A 23698-nucleotide genomic window follows, 5' to 3' on the forward strand; every position below is an offset into this window, starting at 1 on the left:
TCTCCACCTTGTCTGAGCGAAGAACCAGTGCCTTGTTCCACTTGTCTGCGGACGTTTGTCAGCCCTACCTGTTACCAACAACATTTGAAAACACAAGGTTCACAGCAGAAATGTGCTTGTCAGCTCCTGAGATTGTGCCCTACGTGTGGACAAGGCATACTTACCAACAATGCCAAGGCACACGTATGTCGAGGAAAGAAAAAATGTCACATTTGTCACCACATCGTGGACTTGGAACACCAATGTTACGTGCAAAAATACCAACCCCCACCAGAGAAAGAGGACGGTCACAAGAAGAAAGGCAATTTCATCTTTTTCGATTTCGAATGCATGCAAGAAACTGGCATTCACATTCCTAATTTCTGCGTGGCTCATCGAGCGTGCGAGAAGTGCATTCAAGAACCTATCTTCAGTCATTGCCCTCACTGCAGCAAGATTCCCGGAGGACGTGAAAAAATCTTTCGGGGACCGAACACGTTAGCCGATTTTGCCCAATGGGTCTTAGACCCCGTCGACAAGACGTGGAGCCAAGAGGACATCGAACGTTACGGAGATTGTCATCGTCATGCCACGGTGATGGCTCACAATTTTTCCGGATACGATGGACAGTTTCTTCTCAGATACTATACGGAACAAGGCACCGAGCGTCCTAAAGTGACTTTGAACGGAGCCAAAATCATTTTCATGCAAGTGGGACAAGTACAGTTTAAAGATTCGATGAGCTACTTGGCCATGCCTTTGAGTCGAATGCCTAAAACGTTTGGAATGACAGAAATGGCTAAAGGCTATTTTCCTCACTTTTTCAATACGGAAGCCAATCAACATGCCGTTCTACCCCATTTGCCTGAGGCTCACTATTACGACCCCGACAACATGCGTACCGAACAACGAGAAGCTTTCTACGCTTGGTACCAGGCTCACGCCTCAGACCCTTTCGACTTTCAGGAAGAAATGCTAAAGTATTGTCGTTCCGACGTGGACATTTTACGGCGTTGCTGTGGAAAATTTCGAGAACTGTTTATGGAACACGGAGGGGTGGATCCTTTGAAAGAAGCTTGCACCATTGCCAAATCGTGTTCCCTAGTGTATCGACAACGATTCATGCCTGAAAACACCGTGGCTGTCATCAGCCCTCAAACGACCCACTTTGTCAAACGTCAATACTTGGTCAAAGCCCTACGTTGGTTACATTACTTGTGCGACAAGGAAGACAAGTGGATTCAGCATGCCCGCAACGGAGGGGGCGAAAAGACCATTGGAACGTATTCGGTCGATGGTTGGGACTTAGAAAACCCCAAGATCGTGTACGAGTTTAACGGTTGCTTATTTCACGGATGTCCCGTCTGCTACCCTGACCGTGACACTAAAAATCAGTTTTTGCAACGAACCATGGAAGACCTGTACCAGGACACTTGTCAGCGACGCCTAAAGTTAGAACAGCAAGGATACCAAGTGGTGGAAATGTGGGAACACGAGTACGATCACCGTATGAAAACCGATCCCGAGTTTAAACGCCTCGTGGAAAGTTACCAGTTCATGGACCCGCTGAACCCGAGGGATAGTTTGTACGGAGGAAGGACCAATGCCACCTGTTTGCTGTACCAAGTCGACGAAGAGAAAGGAGAAGAAATCAAATACTTGGACGTGTGTTCGCTGTATCCCTACGTGTGCAAATATTGTCGCTTTCCTGTAGGGCACCCGCAATTGTTAACGGAACACATCGACCTGAAAAACATTCGACAATACGAAGGCTTGATCAAGTGTAAAGTTTTGCCTCCCACGAACCTATACCATCCCGTCTTACCTCACCATTGTCAAGGCAAACTGATGTTTCCATTGTGTCGTACTTGTGCCGAAACGTGCAACCAAGACCAACCTTGTCAGCACACCCAGGAAGAACGTGCCTTGACGGGAACCTGGGTCAGCGTAGAATTGTTCAAAGCTCTGGACATGGGATACCAACTGTTAGAAGTGTACGAAATTTGCCACTTTCCCAAGACACAACAATACCACAAGGGTGATCCCAGTCAGAAAGGCATTTTCGCTGACTACGTGGATGCCTTTTTGAAACTGAAGCAAGAAGCCAGCGGCTATCCTTCCTGGTGTCACACTCCCGAAGACCAAATACAATTCAAAGAGAAATACTATGAACAAGAAGGCATCTCTTTAGACCACATCGAGAAAAACGAAGGCAGGCGATCGTTTGCCAAAGTGATGTTAAATTGCTTGTGGGGTAAAATGGCACAACGACCGTGTTTACCCAAGACGGAATATTTGACAGAACCTTCCCGCTACTTCCAGATGATTCACGACAAAACCAAATACATGAAACACGTGGACGTCGTTCGAGAGAATTTGATCTTGGTCAATTACGAAAAAGATCTGGACTTTGTACAAGACGACCCTTTTGGAAATGTCATCATTGCGGCTTACGTGACAGCCCATGCTCGCTTAAAATTGTACGAAGCTTTAGAACTGTTAGAAGAACGCGTCCTGTACTTTGACACGGACAGTTGCATTTACATCCATCACCCGATTCAACATCACCCTAGCATCGAAGGAGACCGTTTAGGAGCCTGGACAGACGAGCATCCCGACGACAAGATTCTAAGTTTCGTCAGTGGCGGTCCCAAAAATTACGGCTACGAATACCGGGACAAACAAGGAGAAGTGCACACGACGTGCAAAGTGAAAGGATTGACTCTGAATTATCGTACCAGTCGAGTGGTCAACTTTGGGGTATTGAAAGAAGCCTTGCAATCGGGAGAGGATGGAAACTTTAAAGTGACCACTTACCAACCGAACAAGATTGTACGTTTACCCACTCACCACATCGTCAGTCGACCTTTGGAAAAAGTTTATCAAATCGTGTACCAGAAGCGAGTTCGACTTCCCAATCATTTCACCTTACCGTATGGACACGTCGGTATAAAACATTGGTTGTAAGAGGATAGCCACCCACCAGAAAGATGACTTCGCCACAGCAAGAATCGAGTGAGAAACCCGATGAGAACTCCAAGTTCAAACCCTACCATTTTCCAGTCTTCTTACCTGACTATTGTGATTGTGCCCGTCGATTGGACACGTTTCAGAAATGGCCTACGGATAGGGAAGGATTACCTTCTTCGCATGTTTTAGCTAGAACAGGATTTGTCTACTTGGGACCTGAGTCAGGATTGGAATACGAGGTACAGTGTTTTGCTTGCGGACTGAAGTTACGAATGGATCTATGTATCTATAAAGATTCAGCTATTCTGGAACATACTCGATGGTCTCCGCACTGCCCTTACCTTTCTATGGCCTTTCCACCCATCACACTACGGTACAATGTGGACGGTACCTTAGAGACGGTACCTTTCAGAACAAGACATAAAAAACGTAAAAAAGGAAAGATGTACAAGCTGGAGACTGCAATGCGACTAGTATAAAAAGGGGGCTATGGTCAAGATCGATAGTTCATTGTGACTACCAAGACCGAGCGAACAAGATGAATACTTTGAAAAAGACATCGTTCCAATTTGGGGATTGTAAAAAAGTTGTATCTTCCTCTAGTGTGACTAATACTGGATGGATAAGACCCATGCATTGCGACGGAAAATGTCCGGAAGGAAACTGCGATTGTCCATGTGGTTACCATTGTAATTGCGTAACGGAGTTTGCAGACGAGTGCGATTGTGAGCCTTGCGATGGGACCGATGCTGTACCTTGTGACCTGAGCGATGCCGTAAAGCATCATGGGAACTTTAGTGCCCCTACCCCTGTCATGGAAAGTGATGCTGTGCGTGTCAAACCTGTGGGATGCGAAAGCGATGCTGCTCGTCCTCTTGGACATTTTACTGGGTTTCGTTTTAAAGGAGAATGTCGACCTTCACGTTTACCTCCCTACGGATGTCATCCAGCCCTGAGCAAACTCCTGCCCATTTCACTCAACCCTCATCGAAACGAACCTGTGAAAAACGAATATTCGTTTCCTGTGCGTTTGTCGGAATACTGCGACTTTGAAAATCGTCTTCAATCGTTCAAAGGAAAATGGCCAAAGTATCTGGGAGGACCGACCCCCGAAGAATTAGCCAGAGCCGGATTTTTCTACTTGGGCGAAGGAGATAAAGTCAAGTGCTTCAGTTGCGGTGTGTCACTTCACCACTGGGAACCGCAAGATTCGGCCTTCGTTGAACATGCTCGATGGTCACCGAATTGTCATTACTTACCCTTAGTGGGACCGAGACATTGAAGTAACTTTTTACCATAATCATCTGTTCATGGATACTTTACAAGAGAACATTCGTGCTTTGCCTGTGGAGTTGAGAGAACGCATTTACCGAGAGCTGGTCAAAATACAAGTGAAACGTAAAGAACAATTGCATCCGATACGTCACCGGTGTTTGAACCACTGGTACCTGAAGGTTATACAAGGACTGATTCAATTGAAAGTGTTCCATTGGACAGACATTGATCAACGATCCTCTAGTTTTAAAAAGGATTGGTTTGGTATGGACGATTGTAGTTACATCATTGTAAACGTACTGCATCGAATTCCAGAGGAAGAGTTAACGAATTACCAACATCTTGAACACAATGTCAACTTGGTGAAAGAGGAAACTTCTGAACGAATTGTAATGTGTAGATTAGTGATTCAACGATTTAAATTCGACACTGAAGTGAAACCATGTTTGTGCAAAGAGTACATTTCTTGTGTCAGACCAAAGAGGATTTAGTATGACCTATTCATGGATACTTTGCTAGAGAACATTCGTGCTTTGCCTGTGGAGTTGAGAGAACGCATTTACCGAGAGCTGGTGAAAATACAAGTCAAACGTAAAGAACAATTGCATCCGTTACGTCACCAGATCTTTAATCACTGGTACCTGAATGGTATAAGAGAACTGATTCGTCAGAAATTGTTTCAGTGGTCAGACCTTGTTCAACACTTTGAGTTAGTGAATGATCGAAATGTTCATTATTTTGGTTACTTCGAGATTCACCTACAGCAATACATTGAGGAAGACAAGTTAAAGGATTATCAACATATTTTACGTGGAATCTACTTAGAGGAAGAGGAAACTTCTAAACGAACTCTGAAGTTTCGGTTACAGTATGCAAGATTTAGATTCCCTACTGGAGAACGAAGATCTCTGGCTAGAAAGTACGTGTATTGTTTCCGAAACAAAGAGACTATAAAAACAGGCTGCCATGCCACGACTTATGTCACATGTCATCCAACAGATTCCGTGGAAGGAACTCAATGACCATATTCAAACCGTGGATCATTACCATCGATTATTACAAGAACTGTATCCATTCAATTTGGGACGACAAGTGGTGTGTGTCTTAGTGACTTGTTTTTTGGGATTTCGTTTACCAGCCGATTCTTTGTGGACTCTTTACGATCAGTACTTACCACCTCCATGGCCTTAAATGGTCACGAAAAACTCCTTTTGCTCAAAGCCTTGCGTTTTCATCTGGATACTTCTCGACCTCTACGGGAAAAAAAGATTCGTCAACTTTTAGCTACCCAAGACGTGTATGACGATGTGTGTGTAGCTTGTGACTTACATCCCCATTGGACAGATGTCCGTGCCTGGAAAGAATGGGATTTTGAGGCTTGGACCCAAGAAGTGGCCCAGTATGCACGAGAGTTGTTCAAGGAAAAAAGTTACTTTTCAACCCGTGTTAGTGACGGTGCCAGAAGAACCCGTCACCCAGGACAGGACTGTCGTGGACAGACCTGAAAGACCCTTTCGGGAGGACACTTGTGTGACCTTACCCCCTGTTGAACTGGTTAGAACATTACCCAAAACATGTGATTGTTGTACAGACACTTGTGTTTATTCCACGTTCATCGTTATCATGTGCCTTTTATCCTTGTACTTAAGCCTTTGGCTTTTATGTATTTTTGTCTTTCGTATTCATGTTTGAAAAAAAAACATTCAATAAACGTGTTCTGAAAAAGTATATAAACTCTTGTCTTGTTTGTTTTCGTGTCACAAGTGACATTTCTCACACCATGGCTACCTCTGCTGTCTCTGCTCCCTCTTCCTCTACTGTCAAAGTCATCGACGAACACTTAGATCGTGCCAGTTGGGAGGCTTTGTATCTTCGCCATCCCTTTAACATGCTCATTGCTGGACCTAGCGGTTCAGGCAAAACCGAATTCGTCAAACGTTTGATCGAACATAAACATCATTTGATCGATTGGCCCCCTCAACGGATCGTGTGGTGTTACAAAGAGTGGCAATCGGCGTACAGCCTCTTGCGAGAAAGTCAAGGCGATTCCATCGTGTTTGTGGAAGGCATTCCTAAAGAAGACGACGGCATCGTCTCTAACTCCCGTCTAATCCATTTGGTCATTTTCGACGACATGTTAGGAGAAGACGAAGAAGAAATTAAATTGTGGTTCACGCGCAAAGGGCATCACCGTAATGCCAGTGTCGTTTACATCACCCAAAATTTGTTTCAACAAAGTAAAGCCCATCGCACCATCAGTCTCAATGCGCATTACGTGGTCTTGTTTAAAAGCCCTCGAGATAAATCGCAAGTGCAAGTCTTAGCCAAACAGTTAGGAACGCCTTGGCTGACTCAGGCGTACGACGATGCCACTCAAACTCCACACGCCTATTTACTCGTCGATTTGAAACCTACGACCCCCGAGGATTTGCGATTTCGTACCCACTTGTTTCACCACTGGTGCCAAGACGGAGGGCCTGTCCTGTACACGTCTCCGTCCTCGACTTCATTTCACTCCCCATGAAAAAAATCTATAAAAACCTCAGACCCTTTTTCGTCTGTCTCACACAGTGTGAACATGACGTCCCTTCAGTCGCATCTTCCCGTCAAATTGATTCGTGCCTTGTATGGCATCAGTCGACAAAAAGATCCACAAACACGAGCCCGTGTCTTAGAAGCTAGTCTCAAAGAAGTCTTACGATGGTTCACGGTGACGGCACGTCAATTACTCCAAGGAATCATTCAGATTCCTCATCAAACCCAACGCTTTTTCGATCGAAACAAAGTCGCTTTGGTCCAACTGGCCGATCCCCGCATCGACACTCAAACCAAAAAACAAATCATTTTGAAACCTGGAGGGAGCGGTACTCTAGGAGGGGTCATCATTCGCTCACTCTTAAGATGGGATCCTAATGCCCCCAAAGTTATCCCCAAGACAAAAGTCCAACGAAGCCCCAAGAAGAAAAAGAAAAAGACCAGGTCCCCAAGAAGAATAACTTCTCCAGTGGCAGGACCCTCCTCTTACCAGACACCACCACCATCACCCCGGAAAAAGAAAAGAAGCCCCCAGAAAAAGAAACAGAGAAAAAGTCCCCAGAAAAAGAAAAGTCCACAGAAGAAAACTAGTCGCAAGAGAGGCACTTCGGCCAGGACGCAACCTTACACTCGCAAGCCACGACCTGCCACAACGTCTCCGGCAGCCTCACATTTGTCCACTTCTCCGTTGATGTCACCAGGAACTGAAGAGTACTTGGAGACGTTGATTACACCAAGAACTTCTCCGTTGATGACCCCCAAAAGAACTTCCCCAGTGGCAGGACCTTCCCATTTAGCGGCAGTGGCTGCTGCTCACAAAGTACCTTCTCCCAAAATCAAAGTTCAAGAAAGATCGGGCATGTTACAAAGTTTACTGGATTTGTCCAAGCAAGAACTGGCTCGATTTAGTCCGTTACGTACCCCTGCACGACGTGTCATGCCTGTCCTCAAACTGATAAAACGTAAAGACAATCAGTGGCGACGCGTTCCAGTATAAAAAAGGCCTGTGACCGAGTAGGGTATCAGTGTTTTTAGGTGCTCCTAAAGACTCAAAGATGTCACCCTCCAGAAAACCCCAAGGAAAGAAAAGAAAAGGACTACCACCACGTTTAGCCAAACATGGGGACCTGTTATCTGTCCTGTCCAAAGCTTCTCCACCCCTACGAAAAAAACTCATTCAAACGGCCTCCAAAGAGGTCATCGATACCGTGTGCGAATGTTGTTTGAACGTTTTGAAAGGCACGATCCCTTTGTCCAAACACCAGAAACAATGCTTAGGCAAACATCGTCACGTTCTTCGGAAAATGGTTCAAAAGAAAATTCCCATTCGTCAAAAAAAGAAGATGTTGGTCCAACGTGGAGGCATTTTACCTCTCTTGTTAGGTCCCATACTGAAAGGAGTCTTGGGAACCATGTTGGGAGGACTGGTGGGAGCAAGATAAAAAGGCCTTCGGAAGTCCCAAGATCTCAGAATTCACCCCTGACAACCCCATGGAAGGACGAAAACTAGCTTTAGTGCCTTACAAACGATGGATGGAATACCATCGGTGGCAAGAACAACGCACCCCGCATTTACCTCCCAATCCCAATTTGAGCGAGATGTCCCAGTTACAACACGAATTGCAATCCTTGCTGGATCGCCAAGATTTGTCCGAAACAGAAAAATCGCAAAAGTACGGTCAATTCTTGCAACGACTGCAACTCTTTCACCAGAAAGCTTTAGACGAAACAGCTTTACCCACTCTGAAAGATTTTAAGACCTTGATGAAAAGTCCAGCACCATCATCATCATTACCCCCACCAACACTACCATCCCCAAGGGTCACCAGAGATGCTACCCCACAAAGACCTGAGGAAGAAGAGATGCGCGAAGTGTTTCAAACACCGTCAGCAGCTCCCATTTCGAGTAAGATTGCAGCATCCTTGTTGACCCCGTCCCCCACACCCCAACGAGAAGAAATGAAAGCTTGGGTTAAAAAGATGATGTCCACGCCTCCTTCGACAGAAGTGAAAAAGAAAGAAGGGAAACCAGAAGCGAAAAAAGAAAAGAAAACCAAAGCCATTCCATTGCCACCTCCACCACCACCACTACCTTCTACTTCTACTCCCGTAGCCCATCGGACACGTAAATCCGTTTCCAAACCACCCTTTCGACCCACCCAAAGTAGCATCACCGAAGAGTGGGTGACTTATTAACACAGCAAAAAAAAAATGGAAAAAGTCTTAGCTAGCATTTACTACGATCCCTCGCATCCTGCAGGTTACGCAGGAGTTCAAAAATTGTATCGTGCTGCCAAAACGCAACTGAAAAGTCTCCGTTTACCTCAAGTGCAACGATGGTTACAAGAACAAGCTACCTACACTTTACACAAACCCATTCGACGCAAGTTTGCCAGAAGTCGCACCCGAGTGGAAGGTATCGATCATCAATGGCAAGCCGATTTAGCCGATGTCTCTCATTTGGCCAGCTACAATCGTGGTTACAAATATTTGTTTTGTGTCATCGACGTCTTTTCCAAATTTGCCTGGGTCGTGCCTTTGACTTCCAAATCCAGCAGCGAGTTAGTGCGAGCCCTGCAACGGGTGTTGAAACAAAGCGGTCGTCGCCCTCTTCGATGGCAAACGGACAAAGGCACCGAATTTCTGAACCAAGCTTTCCAAAAAGAATTAAAGAAACGTGACATTCATTTTTTTACCACCGAGAATCCCGAAACCAAAGCCAGCATCGTGGAACGTTTTCAACGCACTTTGAAAGAACGCATGTGGAAATATTTTACGCATCACCACACTCTGAAGTACATCGACATCTTACCGCACCTGGTGCAAGCGTACAACCAATCTTACCATCGAAGCATCGGACGTGCCCCGCAAGACGTGACTCCCGACAACGAAGTGTTGGTGTTCGAGCGCCTGTTCGGTACGTCCCCGACGAGGGCTGTCCCCAAGAAAAGTGGAGAGTTGACCGTAGGAGATTGGGTGCGCATTGGCAAAACCAAACGCACTTTCGACAAAGGTTACTTACCTAACTGGACGACCGAACTGTTTCGCGTCACTGGACGAGTACATGGCCGTCATCCTGCCGTCTATAAATTGGAAGACATGAACGGAGAAGTACTCAAAGGAACGTTTTATTTGCCCGAGTTACAACGTGTCACCAAAAAAGAAGACGACGTGTACGACATCGAAAGCATTCTCGAACGCAGAACCCGTAAAGTGGGCAAACGACGTGTCAAAGAAGTCAAAGTACGTTGGAAAGGATATCCACCCAGTTTCGATTCTTGGATCGACGCTTCGCAAGTCATCGACTATAAAAAGAAGAAGTGACCATCATGCCCTTTCACACATCAGACGCAGCTACGTCGACCAGTCCTTCTTCCCCTAGTTCTTCTGTGCAAGATTTACAAAAACAACCCTTGTGGGTGTGGTGTGGAGAACGTGTGCCTAAAACGCAAATCGTCTTTTTCTGCCAAATCTTCGTGGTGTATTGTGTCATCGGGGCAGCCATCGCCAATTTGAGTTTGCAACAAGGAGACAAACAATTGTGGACCATTTTATTGAGCAGTTGCATCGGTTACCTGCTTCCCAATCCCTCCCTGAAATTCTCCTCGAACGGGAACGTTGTGTCCAGTGCCAGTGCCAGTCACCACTCCAACAACCACAACCAGAACCCCATTTTGGGTGGAGACACGCCTCTGACATCCACTAACCCCTCGGACAGCCACAGAACTCTGGAATTATGAGTCACCAAAACCAATTTTACTTAACTTTACCCAGTGACAGTTCCATGGAGGTGTTTCCCAACAACACGTTGTGCTGTTACACGGCCAAATTACCTCAAGCCATCCAGTTAGATCACGAAGCCCATTGGGAAGTGGCTTTAGTGGAAATGATTCACCCGACCCAAGTCCACAATGTCATTCCCAATCAAAATACTTTTAAGGTGGAAGTTCATGACAAACCATTGCAAGAGGAGTTGGATAGGATTGGCACATATACCAATAGAACCTATGATGAGAAAACTAAAACGTGGACCTACAACTTGTCCATTCTCCCAGGCTATTATTTCAGTGGTCATCATTTGGTCAGCGCCATAGCCTCCAAGTTTAATGGTGTGTTTGGGGAAGTTTTTAAGAAGGAAACTTTCAGGAACAAAAGTGTCACCCTGGAGTACCACAAAGTAGCTCGTCGCTTCTTGATGAAATTTGAGCGAAGTAAAATCGTCTCCATTGAATTTTGTCCCGAATTGTTTGACATGTTGGGCGGTGACATGGAACTGAGGAAGAAATTAGAACAAAAAATACCACCCGAATTACCCATCATTTACGACAACGTGACTTTTGGCCAGTATTTTCGTACCCCGGTAGAACTGAACCAAGGACTGAATTTGATCTTTGTGTACTCCGATGTAGTGGAATACAACGTGGTGGGACACACCTCCGTACCGTTACTGCGTGTCATTCCTTTCAAAGTGGATTCTGCCACGAACGCTGACGAGGAAGGTGGAAACACTTACCACGTCCACCGCGAATTTGTCCATCCTCACTATTTGCCGGTCAGCAAGTCGTATTTGGACACGGTCAACATTACTATAAAAGGAGATTTGGGACAAAATATTCCATTCACCAAAGGAAAAGTCACGGTAAAACTCCATTTTCGAAAACGGTTCTCTCACGATTCGTAAGTAAGTCATGTATCCAGTGTACCGAGGGGTGGCTCGACAGCGAGGACACGGTTTAGGAGACATGTTAAAATCGGCCTTTCGTTCGGTGGCCCCAGTGTTGAAACCGATGGTGACACGCGGATTGCACGCCTTGAAAGATGCGGCACTGACACAAGGCAAAGAATTTCTCCAAAATGTCATCATCGACAAACAAAACCCTAAAGAAGCCTTCATGAGGGCAGGTAAAAATGTCTTGCTGCAAACGGGCAAAGACATTTTGGGCCGACGAGACACACCTATAAATGCCCTGCACGCTACCGAGTCAAGCATTCAGCAAGGACAAGGCAGAAAGAGACGAAGAAGAAGAAGAAGAAAACACCCTTTCACCAGACTTCAAGCGAGAAAGGCCAAGAAAAGAAGAACCGTTCGAGACTTAGACGTTTTCGATTATTGAAACACAGCAACAACAAAAAATGATGCACCGAGAGTCTTGCGCTTGTTCCAAGACGGAACTGGATCTGTTTGCCATGCCCCCCACCATGATGACCATGCAAGAATCCCAATGGGTGGAATTTAATCCCATCTCCTCATTGACCGATTCCGCTCCCATCGAGTTTGAAATCAAGGGGCAGCCCGAAGATTACATCGATCTGAATAGCAGTTACTTGTACTTGAAAGTCCAAGTTCTAAAAAAAGATGATAAAGGAGTAGAAGACGATGACGAAATAGCTCCCGTCAACAATTTCATGCATTCCTTGTTCAGCTCAGTGGATTTGTACTTGAATAACAAACTGGTCAGCAGCAGCATGGATACTTACCCTTACCGTGCCTACCTGGAAAATCTCTTGACGTACGGAACAGATGCCAAGACAAGTCATCTCAATGCCTGTGTGCTGTGGGCAGATGACACAGCGGGCAAGTTCGACGCAATAGATAAAAGCAATGAAGGCTTTGAGGCAAGAGAAAGCAAAATCTTAGACAAGAGGAGTTTAGAACTGATGGATCGTTTGCATTTGGACATGTGGTTGCAAGAGAAATATTTGCTGAACGGGGTGAATGTTCGCTTGAGACTGAATCGTAGCAGTACCACTTTCCATTTGCAGGCTGCTGATCTTGCTAAGGCTCCTAAAAGCATAATCCAAGAAGCCAAACTCTACGTACGACGCGTAGAAGTGTTACCTAAAGTGGCAAACGAAATCAGTCAGACGTTGAGCAGAACGACCGCCAAGTATCCCATCCGACGCGTGGAAGTGAAAACGTTCACCATTCCCGCTAACCTTCAATCCATAACCGAAGATCATCTGTTTCAAGGACAGCTACCCAAGCGTTTAATCCTTGGTATGGTCTCGAATGAAGCCTTCAACGGACTCATCTCTCAAAATCCTTTCAACTTTAAACACTTCGGTGTGAGGAAAATCGAAGTCAGTCGTGATGGCAAGACCTTGTGTACCCGACCTTTCGAACCTGACTTTAGTGACAAGAAGATGAATTACTTGAGATCGTACTTGTCCCTGTACGAAGCCACCGGCCAGTTAGGAACCAACACCAGTCACGGCATTACGTACGACGAGTATGCAGAAGGCTATGCTTTGTGGGCTTTCGATTTCACTCCAGACCAAGGCAGCGACGAGGGACATTTCCACCCTATAAAATCTGGCCAGATTCGTGTGGAACTTCAGTTTGCAGATAAACTAACAACGACAGTGAACGTCATCCTGTATGCAGAATTCGATAATACCATAGAAATCAACAGTTTGAGAGAAGTCATTCTAGACTATTAGAAAGCCATGGAAGACTGTTATCCCTCTTTACCTAGTGGAGAAACTTTGGAGATGAAATGTGAGGAGACCGTGGAAAAAGAAGAATCTCAAGACAAAGAAGTTTTGATGAAGTCGAGATGGCCAGAACAAGAAGCGCATTTAGTCTGCTGTTTTGCCAAACACTTGGTCGAGAAAATAACGGAATTGATCAAGAAAAATTGCTATGGATGTCAAAACGATCATCCCAGTCAAATTCAACACGATAAATGCCTGATGTTAAGTCAAGAAGAAAAATTGGACGAGTATCTGGACGAAGCTTGGAGTCTCATCTCGAACAAAGACGTGTTGCACCAGTGGTATAAAGACTTGCGTGAACATTCTTGTCCACCATTAACCACTCAAGAGATCCATCGTATCGAAGCTCTCCTGAATCAGAGTGAAGAAACAGAACGAATAACCGTTTATTCGTCAGACATTTTCAAGCAAAAAGTCAGGATCGAATTGACGACTTATTATTACCTGTGAAGAAGAAAAACAAACACACAAAACAATGGATACCTGGGAACTTTATTACCTTTTGAACCACAGTTCGTATACGTCTTCTTGGAATCCTGTCGTCTGTGCTAAAGATGAACTCCCTCATCGCAAACCTAAAGACCATCAAGCTTACGTGATCAACACGGACGACAGTCATCTCCCAGGAACCCACTGGGTAGCCGTCTACTTTCCTCAAGAAGGCTGTGTGGAATATTTCGATTCGTACGGATTGCCCCCTTTGGAAGACGATATCATCGACTTTATGAGAAGAAATGCTCAAACCACCCGATTCAATAACGTGAAATTACAAGGCACAGATTCCTTGGTGTGTGGACAATATTGTGTGTATTTTCTGCATCATCGCAGCCTGGGCTATTCCTTAGAACATTTAGTGACTCATTTCGATCCTCGTTCTTCTGCTAGAAACGATGTGAAAGTAGATCGATGGTTTTGTGACCATTATGCTTATCTTTTGTCTCAAGCTAGGAAACGTAGTGTTCATCAATGGCCTAATGATTTCCAACAGTGGAAATCACAATTTCATTCACAACGTTGTCAGCCTTGTTTAAAGTAGATTGTATTTGAAGAAAAAAATTGTTTGATGTTATAGTGTTGGATTATTGTTAAAAATGTTGTTGTTTAGTGTTAAGTGATTTTTTGAATAAAAATGTTGTGTTTAGAAAAAAATGCCTTTGTCTTTTGTTTAGCTATAAGAATGTTGGATTGATGCTCTTTCATTTCTTACTATCCCTCTCATGAACGTTGCGGCTCGAAAACTGTGTGGGGGATGTTTTCCTTCACGTCCGCGCTTTAACTTTAAGAACCGGGTTGTTCCCAGTCTAGCCATCCATTGTCGACTCATCCTCCTAAGAAGATGTGCTCCAAACTAGCTAAGCTCAACGAAGCCTACGTGAATCTGCATAGGGTCAGACACAGTCTGATACCGAAACCAGAAGAAATAGAGAATGTGAGAATGTTAAAAATCACTGAAGACCTGATAGAAGAGCTCTTCAGAGAAGAAATGAACAGGGAGAAAGAAGAATGGACAGAGAAGTACAGACTTCAGAGACAGCAGCAACAGCAGCAACAACAGCAACAGCAGCAACCTGAAGCTGACAGAGGCTTTGTCGATTGTCGTATCGACACCAAAGAATTCTTCTTCTCTTTCCGAAGAAGCAGACCTATTGCCAGAAAGTCTATCCTCAGAGGACATCGCATTCTTAGAAACTAAAAAAAGAATGCCATAGCAAAAAAAAACAACAAAAAAACAGCCCTTTTCAGGGCTACCCAATACTCTAGAAAAGAAATAACGATCAATTTGCCAATGTGTGTAGGTAGAGTAGTGTGAAAATAAACACTAACTCTTTCTTAAAATTTTTGAGGGTATGTGTTTGTGTGATTGTGTTTGTAAGTGATAAAGTAGGTTGGTGTGGATAGTAGATTAAAATGATGTTTGTTTTTTTTTGGGCTGCTTGAGGTGTATATTTGGGGTTAGATTGGATTGCTTTGCGTATGTGGATAGTCTATTGAAGTGATGGATAGCATAAAAAAGTGAGCGAGTGTTTCTTTTAGGTCCGCGCGTTGTTGTTTTTTTGGTCATGATCTAGGTAAGATGAATTTTATGTTTTTAGGGGGATGTTTTCCTTCACGTACGCGCTTTCAGTATAAATTGAAACTCGTTCGGCAGTCCAGCTACCCTTGTTGATTGATCAACACAGCCAGAAGAATGACTAGCAGAATAGTGAAACTGTTAGAACTCCAGATGCACCTGGAATATGCCAGGCGGATAGTAAACGAACTATCAGCGGAGGCTATAGTAGAAGAAGCAAGAATAAAGAAGGAAGAAGAGGAGAGAAGACAGAGGGAAGAGGAGGAAAAGAAAAGAGAAGAGATGATGTCGTTTAATATTCCTGAAACAGAGGATTGGGGTGCTGAAGCGAATCATCCTCCCTCTGCGCTCCCCAGAAGAAAGGTGAAAGAAGACTGGGGAAGAAGATGCGTGTGCGGCGCCAGACCAGGAAGGTGCAACCATTAGATAGGTGCATCTGGAGTTTAAAAAAAACAGCCCTTTTCAGGGCTACCCAATACTCTAGAAAAGAAATAACGATAGATTTGCCAATGTGTGTAGGTAGAGTAGTGTGTATATAAACACTAACTCTTTTTTAAGATAGTGTGAGGGTATGAGTTTGTGTGTTGGTGTGTTTGTGTTTGTAAGAGCTAAGGTATGTTTGTGTGAATAGTAGATTATGGGTTTCTTAGCGTATGTGAAGAGTAAAGTTAGGGTTTTATTATATGAAATGAGAAAGTAGGGGGATGTTTTCCTTCACGTCCGCGCGATGTTTGGTCATCATCTAGGTAAGATCCATTTTATGTTTTAGGGGGATGTTTTCCTTCACGTTCGCGCTTTTCGTATAAGAACCCACAGTATTCGTCGTTCAAACCATTCTGCAAAGAATAAAAAGAAGATGGCGTCAAACCAAATCGACAAATTACAAACCTTGCAAGACGTTTTAGACAACTTAGGAATAATGGAACAGATGCTAATAAGACTCGTTGAAGACCATTATTCCTATAGTCCCCATCGTGTAAAGATGGAAATTAACAATTTAAGGAAAGCAAAGGACAAGATTAGTGGTGTCATGAAAGAGATCAAGGAGGAGAAGGAGGATGAAGAGGAAAGAATAAGAATACGCAATTGGAACGAAAAAATGGAAAAAGAAGAGGAAAATGAGAAGAGGAAGAAAGAAGAGGAGGAAGAGAAGAAAGAAGAGAAGAAGAAAAAAAAGAAAGAGAAGAAGAGTGTAGGAGATAAAATAAGAACTTGGTGGAGGAAAAGAAGAAATTAGAAGAAGAAGAAAACCCAAAGGCCCTTTTCAGGGCCCCCATATTTCTCGAAAAGAGATAGTCTTTGAATTGCCTACCCCTTTTTTAAAAAAATTTAAAAAAAAAAATCCCATGTTAAATTCCCCTTGTCCGTAGATTGTCCCACGATTTATTCCCATGTTAATTCCCCTTGTCCGTATATGTTCCCACGATTTTTCGCCATGTTAAATTTCCATTGTCCGTAAAGTGTCCCAGGGGTGTTTTGACTGGAATTTCCATTGTCCGTAAAGTATCCCACCTTACTACTCAGGTTGCTGTCCTCAAAGTGATGTAACTACTAGCTATGTTTGTAACAGGTTGGTGTCCTCAAAGTATTGTAACTACTAGCTATATTTGTACCAGGTTGCTGTCCTCAAAGTATTGTAAGTACTAGAAATATTTGTAACTGGATGCTGTCCTCAAAGTATTGTAACTCGGCATAGTAATGCGGCCGTTAATCTTATCGGCACAGAATGAATAGAAACAGTACACAGTATATAAAGATATACAGTAGAAAGAACAATAACATATTCTTAGTAGATATAATTAAATATTGCAGGACTTAAGTGGAAACGTCATGCTGTCACGATTGGCTAAGATACGAGTGACAATAAAGAATGTTTCCACTTCACGAATAAAATATTTCCTTCTATCAGCTGAAAAAAGTAGATATTATCTTTCTATCATTTAAGGTGCTTTTTCATAATTCTTCACTGCTTCCAACCTTTTGTTTTGCATTTTATCCGTAAAATTATTTTGATTGTGGTGTTACAAGTTTTCAAATGTCTTCTCTCAAACACCAATATGGTCCTCTCTCTCTCTCTCTCTCTCTCTCTCTCACACACACACACACACACACCGTTATATGTTGATTTATTTTTAGGGGAAGGATTGTATCTAAGTCGTGTTTAATAATAAGGCAATTAAATACACCTTAATTGTATAAGTACAAAAACAAATCTTCTATATCTTTCTTTTTTGTTGCATTTCAGGGCTGATAAAAATGCAACCTGCGCATTCGTCACAAATCAGGCCTCCGATCTAAATGCATGGAATACAGCACCCTGTAATCAGAATAAAAAATTTGTCTGCCAAAAGTCAGAAGGTAATGAATGGATGTGTGAAATTACCAGTCATCTAACAGTACAAGAAAGTTCTAACACGATGATTTCTTTTTGACATTCTCAAAAATGCAGAATTCGATATGATTATGTCATTATCAACAAAGCAAGATGTACTAATAACTAAGAGTGTGACATGGAAAAGATAAACAGAGAAAGTGATGCAAATGTACTGTTAAAAGAAGAATAGATACTTGAAGCATGGAGGTGTTTATTTATTCAGTACTTCATGCAAAATTAATATATATTAGCTGCAAATTGTGTTACGTTGAATTAAAATGATCAAGCAGTCACTTAAAGTCACAAAATTGAATTATGCTAGAAAAGACACATACATGAGTTAAAATGAGAATATTTTAGCCAGATATATTAAAAATATTTATCTTATCTTTATATCTTATGTTTTAATAACATGTCTATTTGTGATTGCATTTTGTGTCCAATAAGCATGCTGATAATTAATATGCGTGCTGATTATAAAGAAACGACAAAATCTGAGACACAATATTGTGTATCCTGCTGTACATAAAGTATTCTTCCTTTGGATAGGAGCAATAATTCTAGAGATGTATTAATTTCCAAGTGCATTTTGATGACAGTGATTGTCTATTCTACTGAAATGGCAATTGTAATCAAAGGTAAACTCTTTTGATTACTTTTGTGTGACAGGGTTTCATGGAAAAGTTACATCTCTTTCGCTATTTTTTAATATGTCTGTATTTTTATTCGTTTATCGATCTCTGTACCTGTCTCTGCCATTGGTAATACATCAATAATGATTTATGTCCTTTAGGGAGCTGTCCCATAATTTAATTTTTAATTTTATTAAACAGGATGTAACTTGCCTTTTGTTTCTAGAAATTAAATTAATAAACTGCAGTGCACAAATATAAAAGGACGCGGAACCCAATTCCAAAATCGTATGCAAAAATTATACAAATCTGATTAATATTTATATCTTCTATATTAAACATTACAGTATACTATTATTTATAGTATTTCATCCCGGATATACTTTTTTCTTCCGTTAAATCAGCACAAAATAAAGCAATGCTCCAGGTATTGATAAAAATTAAGTCGTGAATAACCAAATGCCTCGGCTTTGAAGATAGATCATACATCCATGTAAAACAAATGAGATGTTATCCAAAAAAGGCAGAGATTTCGCTTTTAGATGTAATAAATCTAAACCGATGATTGATATTAACCCTACAAGGAAGCTACATTTTCACTACCCTAATCCCCCTGACGTTATAATAAACCCATTTTGGATCAGTAACAAAATTATAATCTATAGTCCAGCACACATTGAATATATATTTTTTCCCTTTCAATTTGAAAGGCGTGTGCCTACCAGGGTGGATTGGACACCGTAATCAGTGTTTCCAGTTCAATCTCCAATACAGCTTGACCTTTTCTGATGCCAGCACATATTGCTCTCAACAAGGGGGTGAGCTCCTCCGCATCCCCGGGTAAGCTCTATAAACAACCATTTACTTATGCAACCTGGGTTTCCCAAATCATCACACTTATAGTCGAATTAACTACGCTATGATGACTCATTGGAATATTAAGTTCTTTAAAGTTAAACATTGCTTTGTAAAAATTTGGAAACATATTTCAAGTGCACTTCGCAACACCTGTTCAAAGTTTCTCTGAATTGTGCAAAACATTTAAAAGTCATAGCACTAAATCTCTCTCTCTCTCTCTCTCTCTCTCTCTCTCTCTCTCTTTATGTACACAAACCATAGTTCATTCATTTATTGACTTTTTATGCAACAGTGCATTGTATATTAATGTGTTGTATTGACTATGTGTTTTTTGCATATATCAAATCAATTAACTTTATGTTATGTTCTATTATTGAGTGAAAGCTGTTAAAAGGCTCATAGTTTAACGGATCATCCGATTGCGATAGCCACAGCTTTGAAGTAACTGATTAATGGTTGTTGAAGTACATTAATTCTGGGACTACTGACTTTTAACGCATTTTTACAGTTTTAGAAAAATTTGTACCTTTCATATTTACACATGAAAGGAATTTTTCACACCTTTTCTAGCGAAACGACACAGAAATTCATCAACAGCTACCTTGATGAAATGCAGAACAGTCAAATAAACCGATTTTGGATCGGACTCTCGGGTAACAATCCACTTCTTTACAAATTCTAGACTTTTCTTGCCTGCATTATCACCAAACATGAGAGCATTCCAAGGCTTGTCTTTGTTATTAATCACTTTTAATAATGTCAAGATCATATATATATATATATATATATATATATATATATATATATATATATATATATATATATATATATATATATATATATATAATAGTTTATTACGGCGAGAGATAGAAATATTCAAATGATAAACTATTCAAAACAAATCTGAATTATATTTTTTAAATCATGCAGAAGAAAAAATTCCGTCAGTAAATCTTACGTGTCACAATTTTCTAGGTTATGACATTTAACAGTTCCATCTCCTGAAAATTTCAGACAACAACATGACATCTGGACCTTTTAGATGGCGAAACGGTGACACCTTGCGATATCAACACTTTGCCGGCAATAACACCCCCCAGAACAGCGTGGGCAAAATGGACTGCGTATTCATTCAAACTTGTAAGTGCAATTTTCTCTACCTATTTTGCCTTTCCTATGATAACGACCGCAGTTGAATCTCTCCCTAAAATGAGGTCTCCTTTTGGAGCCATATATTTCTTATCTAAATTTCGTACCCACATCTTCAAGATTAACTGATGAAAATGAGTTTATTATGTTTTAAATCTACAATTTCCATATACAGAAAGAGCTTGTGTTACACAAAAGAATCCAACCTCATGTAATTTGAGACGTTTAAACGGATTCTAGCATTCATATAAATCCGTGTTCTTTTTCATAAGCTGATAGAGCTGGAAAATGGAGGGTAGCCGAAAATTGCCAACAGAATATGGCATTTGTGTGCAACATTCCAGTAAACAAACCAGTCAAGCCGGTCCTGCATACACTCCGACGTACGTAAAATTTTAATTTGTTTCCAGGTCATTGCTCTACTTGGTACATTCATATTAATTTCACTGATTGATGATTAATATTTCAAAATTATTAACAGATATAAAATATACGGTCCTTGCCAAAAAATTGTCAGCAAACATTATCTAATAAATAATCTTTTGCAGAATGGTAAAGTATAAGCGCACACTATTTAGTTTGATGCGTAGACAATGGCTTTAGTGATTTCATATTGATGATGTAAATAATTGACATAATGACAGATGTGGCTGAAGTTTTCTGTCAGAAATAATCTTGCAGATATATTGCGTATTTTTATGTGAATGAAACATTTGTATCTATGGAAGATATACTCTCACAATACCGTTTTGCTACTCCTGCCATGATAATATAAATTTACTTGGAGGTTAACTGCATTCACATATGACTTCGATTTATTGCATGTTTGTGTTTCAGCCACGTACTCCTGTCCAACCAACTGGAAACTTCACGGGAATATTTGTTATTATTTCAACGACGCTGTACAGCGCTCTTGGTTGGAGTCTAGAACAGCTTGTAATCAAAAGGGCTCTGGCAGTGACCTGGTCAAGATAACCAGCGATGACGTACAGGGATTTATAAATCGTAATTCAATTTAGATTTCCATTTCTCTTGCCTACGCAGTTTTCATATAGTACTGACTAGTGTACTTATATAACGATTTACATCATTTTCAGACTACCACTAAAACAATCTACCATGAGATGTAGTTCAGAAATTATAGGATTAAACTAAGCATGTTATAACAATGTATTGATACCTAACTGGATTACTCATTCTTCAGAGAACATAACTGGTATCAACCATTGTCATTTCTGTTCGTAAGTAGTTTTCAAAGACTTCATATAGAATAAACTAATATAAATTATTCTTATTCACCAAATTATATCACTCTTAAAGATTCTAATATATAATTACAATAAACCTACGAGGTGAGATTTAACCTGTTTAATATCACGTGATTAATTATGTATATTGCAGTTTAGTAATCAACGGGTCTCATTTAAAGGTATGAAACAGATTTCCCTCATGTTTTAAAAATATAAATGATAAATTAACCTTTCAAATAAGAATGCAGTCGTATATATAAGGTTAAACTTAGGTTCTGGAAACAAAGACAATAAAACTGAATCAATTCATTCATCCCTAAATCACCCCAAAGGTTGGAGCATTACTGAATAATGCAAAACTGCGGACGGATTTAAAGACGAGAGGTGGGTTTGTTTATTCAAAACTTGGTGTGTAGTTGGCATGAAAAATAGATTTTGTGTTTCAGCTGAACTGTCAAGCTCTCCAAATGTTGTTCCTCATAAGTTTAGTTTATGTCATATTCATAAAGAACGTTTTTGAGAATTTAGTGACAATTGTCCAGAAGCAGCTTCAAACTAAACGTTATTTTTCCATGAAATTACACTCAGAAATATTATCGCTAAGAAATGGACAGAAACTAGGATGGACAGCGTTCAGACTACTGGATTTATCGTATACAAGAGATTCGAGGGGGTGAAACTTTCTAGGCAAACATTTCGCTGACTAGGTAGCTGGTGTGGTCAAGGGTGTGGTGAGAACATTTCTGTATTTAATCAGTTTCAACCATCAACTTGACTTCTCCATCTCCTTTTTAGGTAGTAATAGGATTGTGATATATTCTAGAGGTTCTTGACTAACTGAGTTCTTCATTCCACCACAATACGGCTTTCGATTAAATTAGAAGAATAATGTTTCTCCGGAAGATATTAATATTATCTTTTCAGGTACATGTACTTTTGACAGAATTTGTATAAAATAAATCGGAGCATAAAATGGCATGGATTGTGGTAAAATTTCAATCTACAATACAACATGTTGACATATATTTAAAAAAAACGAATATTCATACAAGGTACATGCTACTAGTGTCTGCATATGATGGTGAAAATTGTGGATGTGACTTTGTCAGAGAACGTTCCACCTTTTGAAAACGTTAAATTTGCTTTAGTCTGCTCTGATTTAAATCATCCACCAGCATGTGTGGAATTAATATCGACATAAAAGGAACAATAACGTTTGTGCAAGCAATCAGACAATAACGTATAATGTTTGAGGGTGATTAAAGTTGTGGATAGAACTACTTTGTATTTGAAATGGACACCAAGAGCAGTGTCTTACAGGTCTTGTCAATCTATGTACACAAAGAAACGTAACTGAGCTTCAGCTGAGATTAGCAAGGATTTTTCTGAAAAGAAAGTAATAGAAAGAATGTGTAATTTGAAACTAAAAGAGATAATTATTTTGGCCCAGAGTGGCCAAGTGGTCTAAAGCGCTCTCCGTTACGGATCACTGCCATCTCACCTCTGTCTGCGTGAGTTCGAGTCTCGGATTCAGCTAATGTGTGTATGTGGGAAAGCTTGCCAGTAGCTTCTCGTGGATCGGTGGTTATTTCCGGGGTTTTCCCGGGTTCTTCCTCCACCATTAAGACTGGCCGCCAAGTATAGCCTATCGTGTACTGAAAAATGGCGTTAAACCCTAAAACAACAATAAGATAATTATTAGTACTGAGTGAACTAACATAAATTAAAAAAATTAAAAATCACCAAGACACTGAATATCACTGAGTACATCATGCATTTCATTCAGCCAAATACATATTTGTCAACTGTTGAAAAAATGAAATAATACTTATGCTAGAACATTTGGCACGTTCGTTTTGGAAAAACAACCATAATAAAATGATTTCATCAAGAGAGAAACATATCAACAAAAGACGTTCACCTGATCCATATTTGTTAGAAAATGGTTGGAAGATAATGTGCACTGAGTACATTGCTTACATAATTAACTCTCTCTTGGCTTTAGATCAGATCCAGCCAGGTCAGGTATTTTGGATCGGGTTGAGTGACAGGACGCAAGAGGGCACTTACAAGTGGCTGGATGAGACCGTACAGGTACGTATACCAATTG

The 23698-nt window shown here is 41.2% G+C and overlaps 1 protein-coding gene across 1 annotated transcript in view; it reads left to right on the forward strand.

Moving 5' to 3' along the window:
• LOC149778833 (macrophage mannose receptor 1-like) overlaps positions 1-23698 on the forward strand; it is a 113122-nt gene that overhangs the window by 52028 nt on the left and 37396 nt on the right. Inside the window, exons 8-14 of the mRNA XM_089939583.1 lie at positions 17571-17683; positions 19042-19171; positions 19760-19842; positions 20204-20329; positions 20611-20721; positions 21176-21343; positions 23594-23682. Of these exons, the coding sequence (XP_089795709.1) occupies positions 17571-17683; positions 19042-19171; positions 19760-19842; positions 20204-20329; positions 20611-20721; positions 21176-21343; positions 23594-23682 (820 nt within the window). The remainder of the gene's footprint in view (positions 1-17570; positions 17684-19041; positions 19172-19759; positions 19843-20203; positions 20330-20610; positions 20722-21175; positions 21344-23593; positions 23683-23698) is intronic.

Source organism: Sinohyriopsis cumingii, chromosome 17, assembly GCF_028554795.1.
Source record: "Sinohyriopsis cumingii isolate HCF-2022 chromosome 17, ASM2855479v2, whole genome shotgun sequence".
In the NCBI taxonomy this organism is placed as follows: domain Eukaryota; kingdom Metazoa; phylum Mollusca; class Bivalvia; order Unionida; family Unionidae; genus Sinohyriopsis; species Sinohyriopsis cumingii.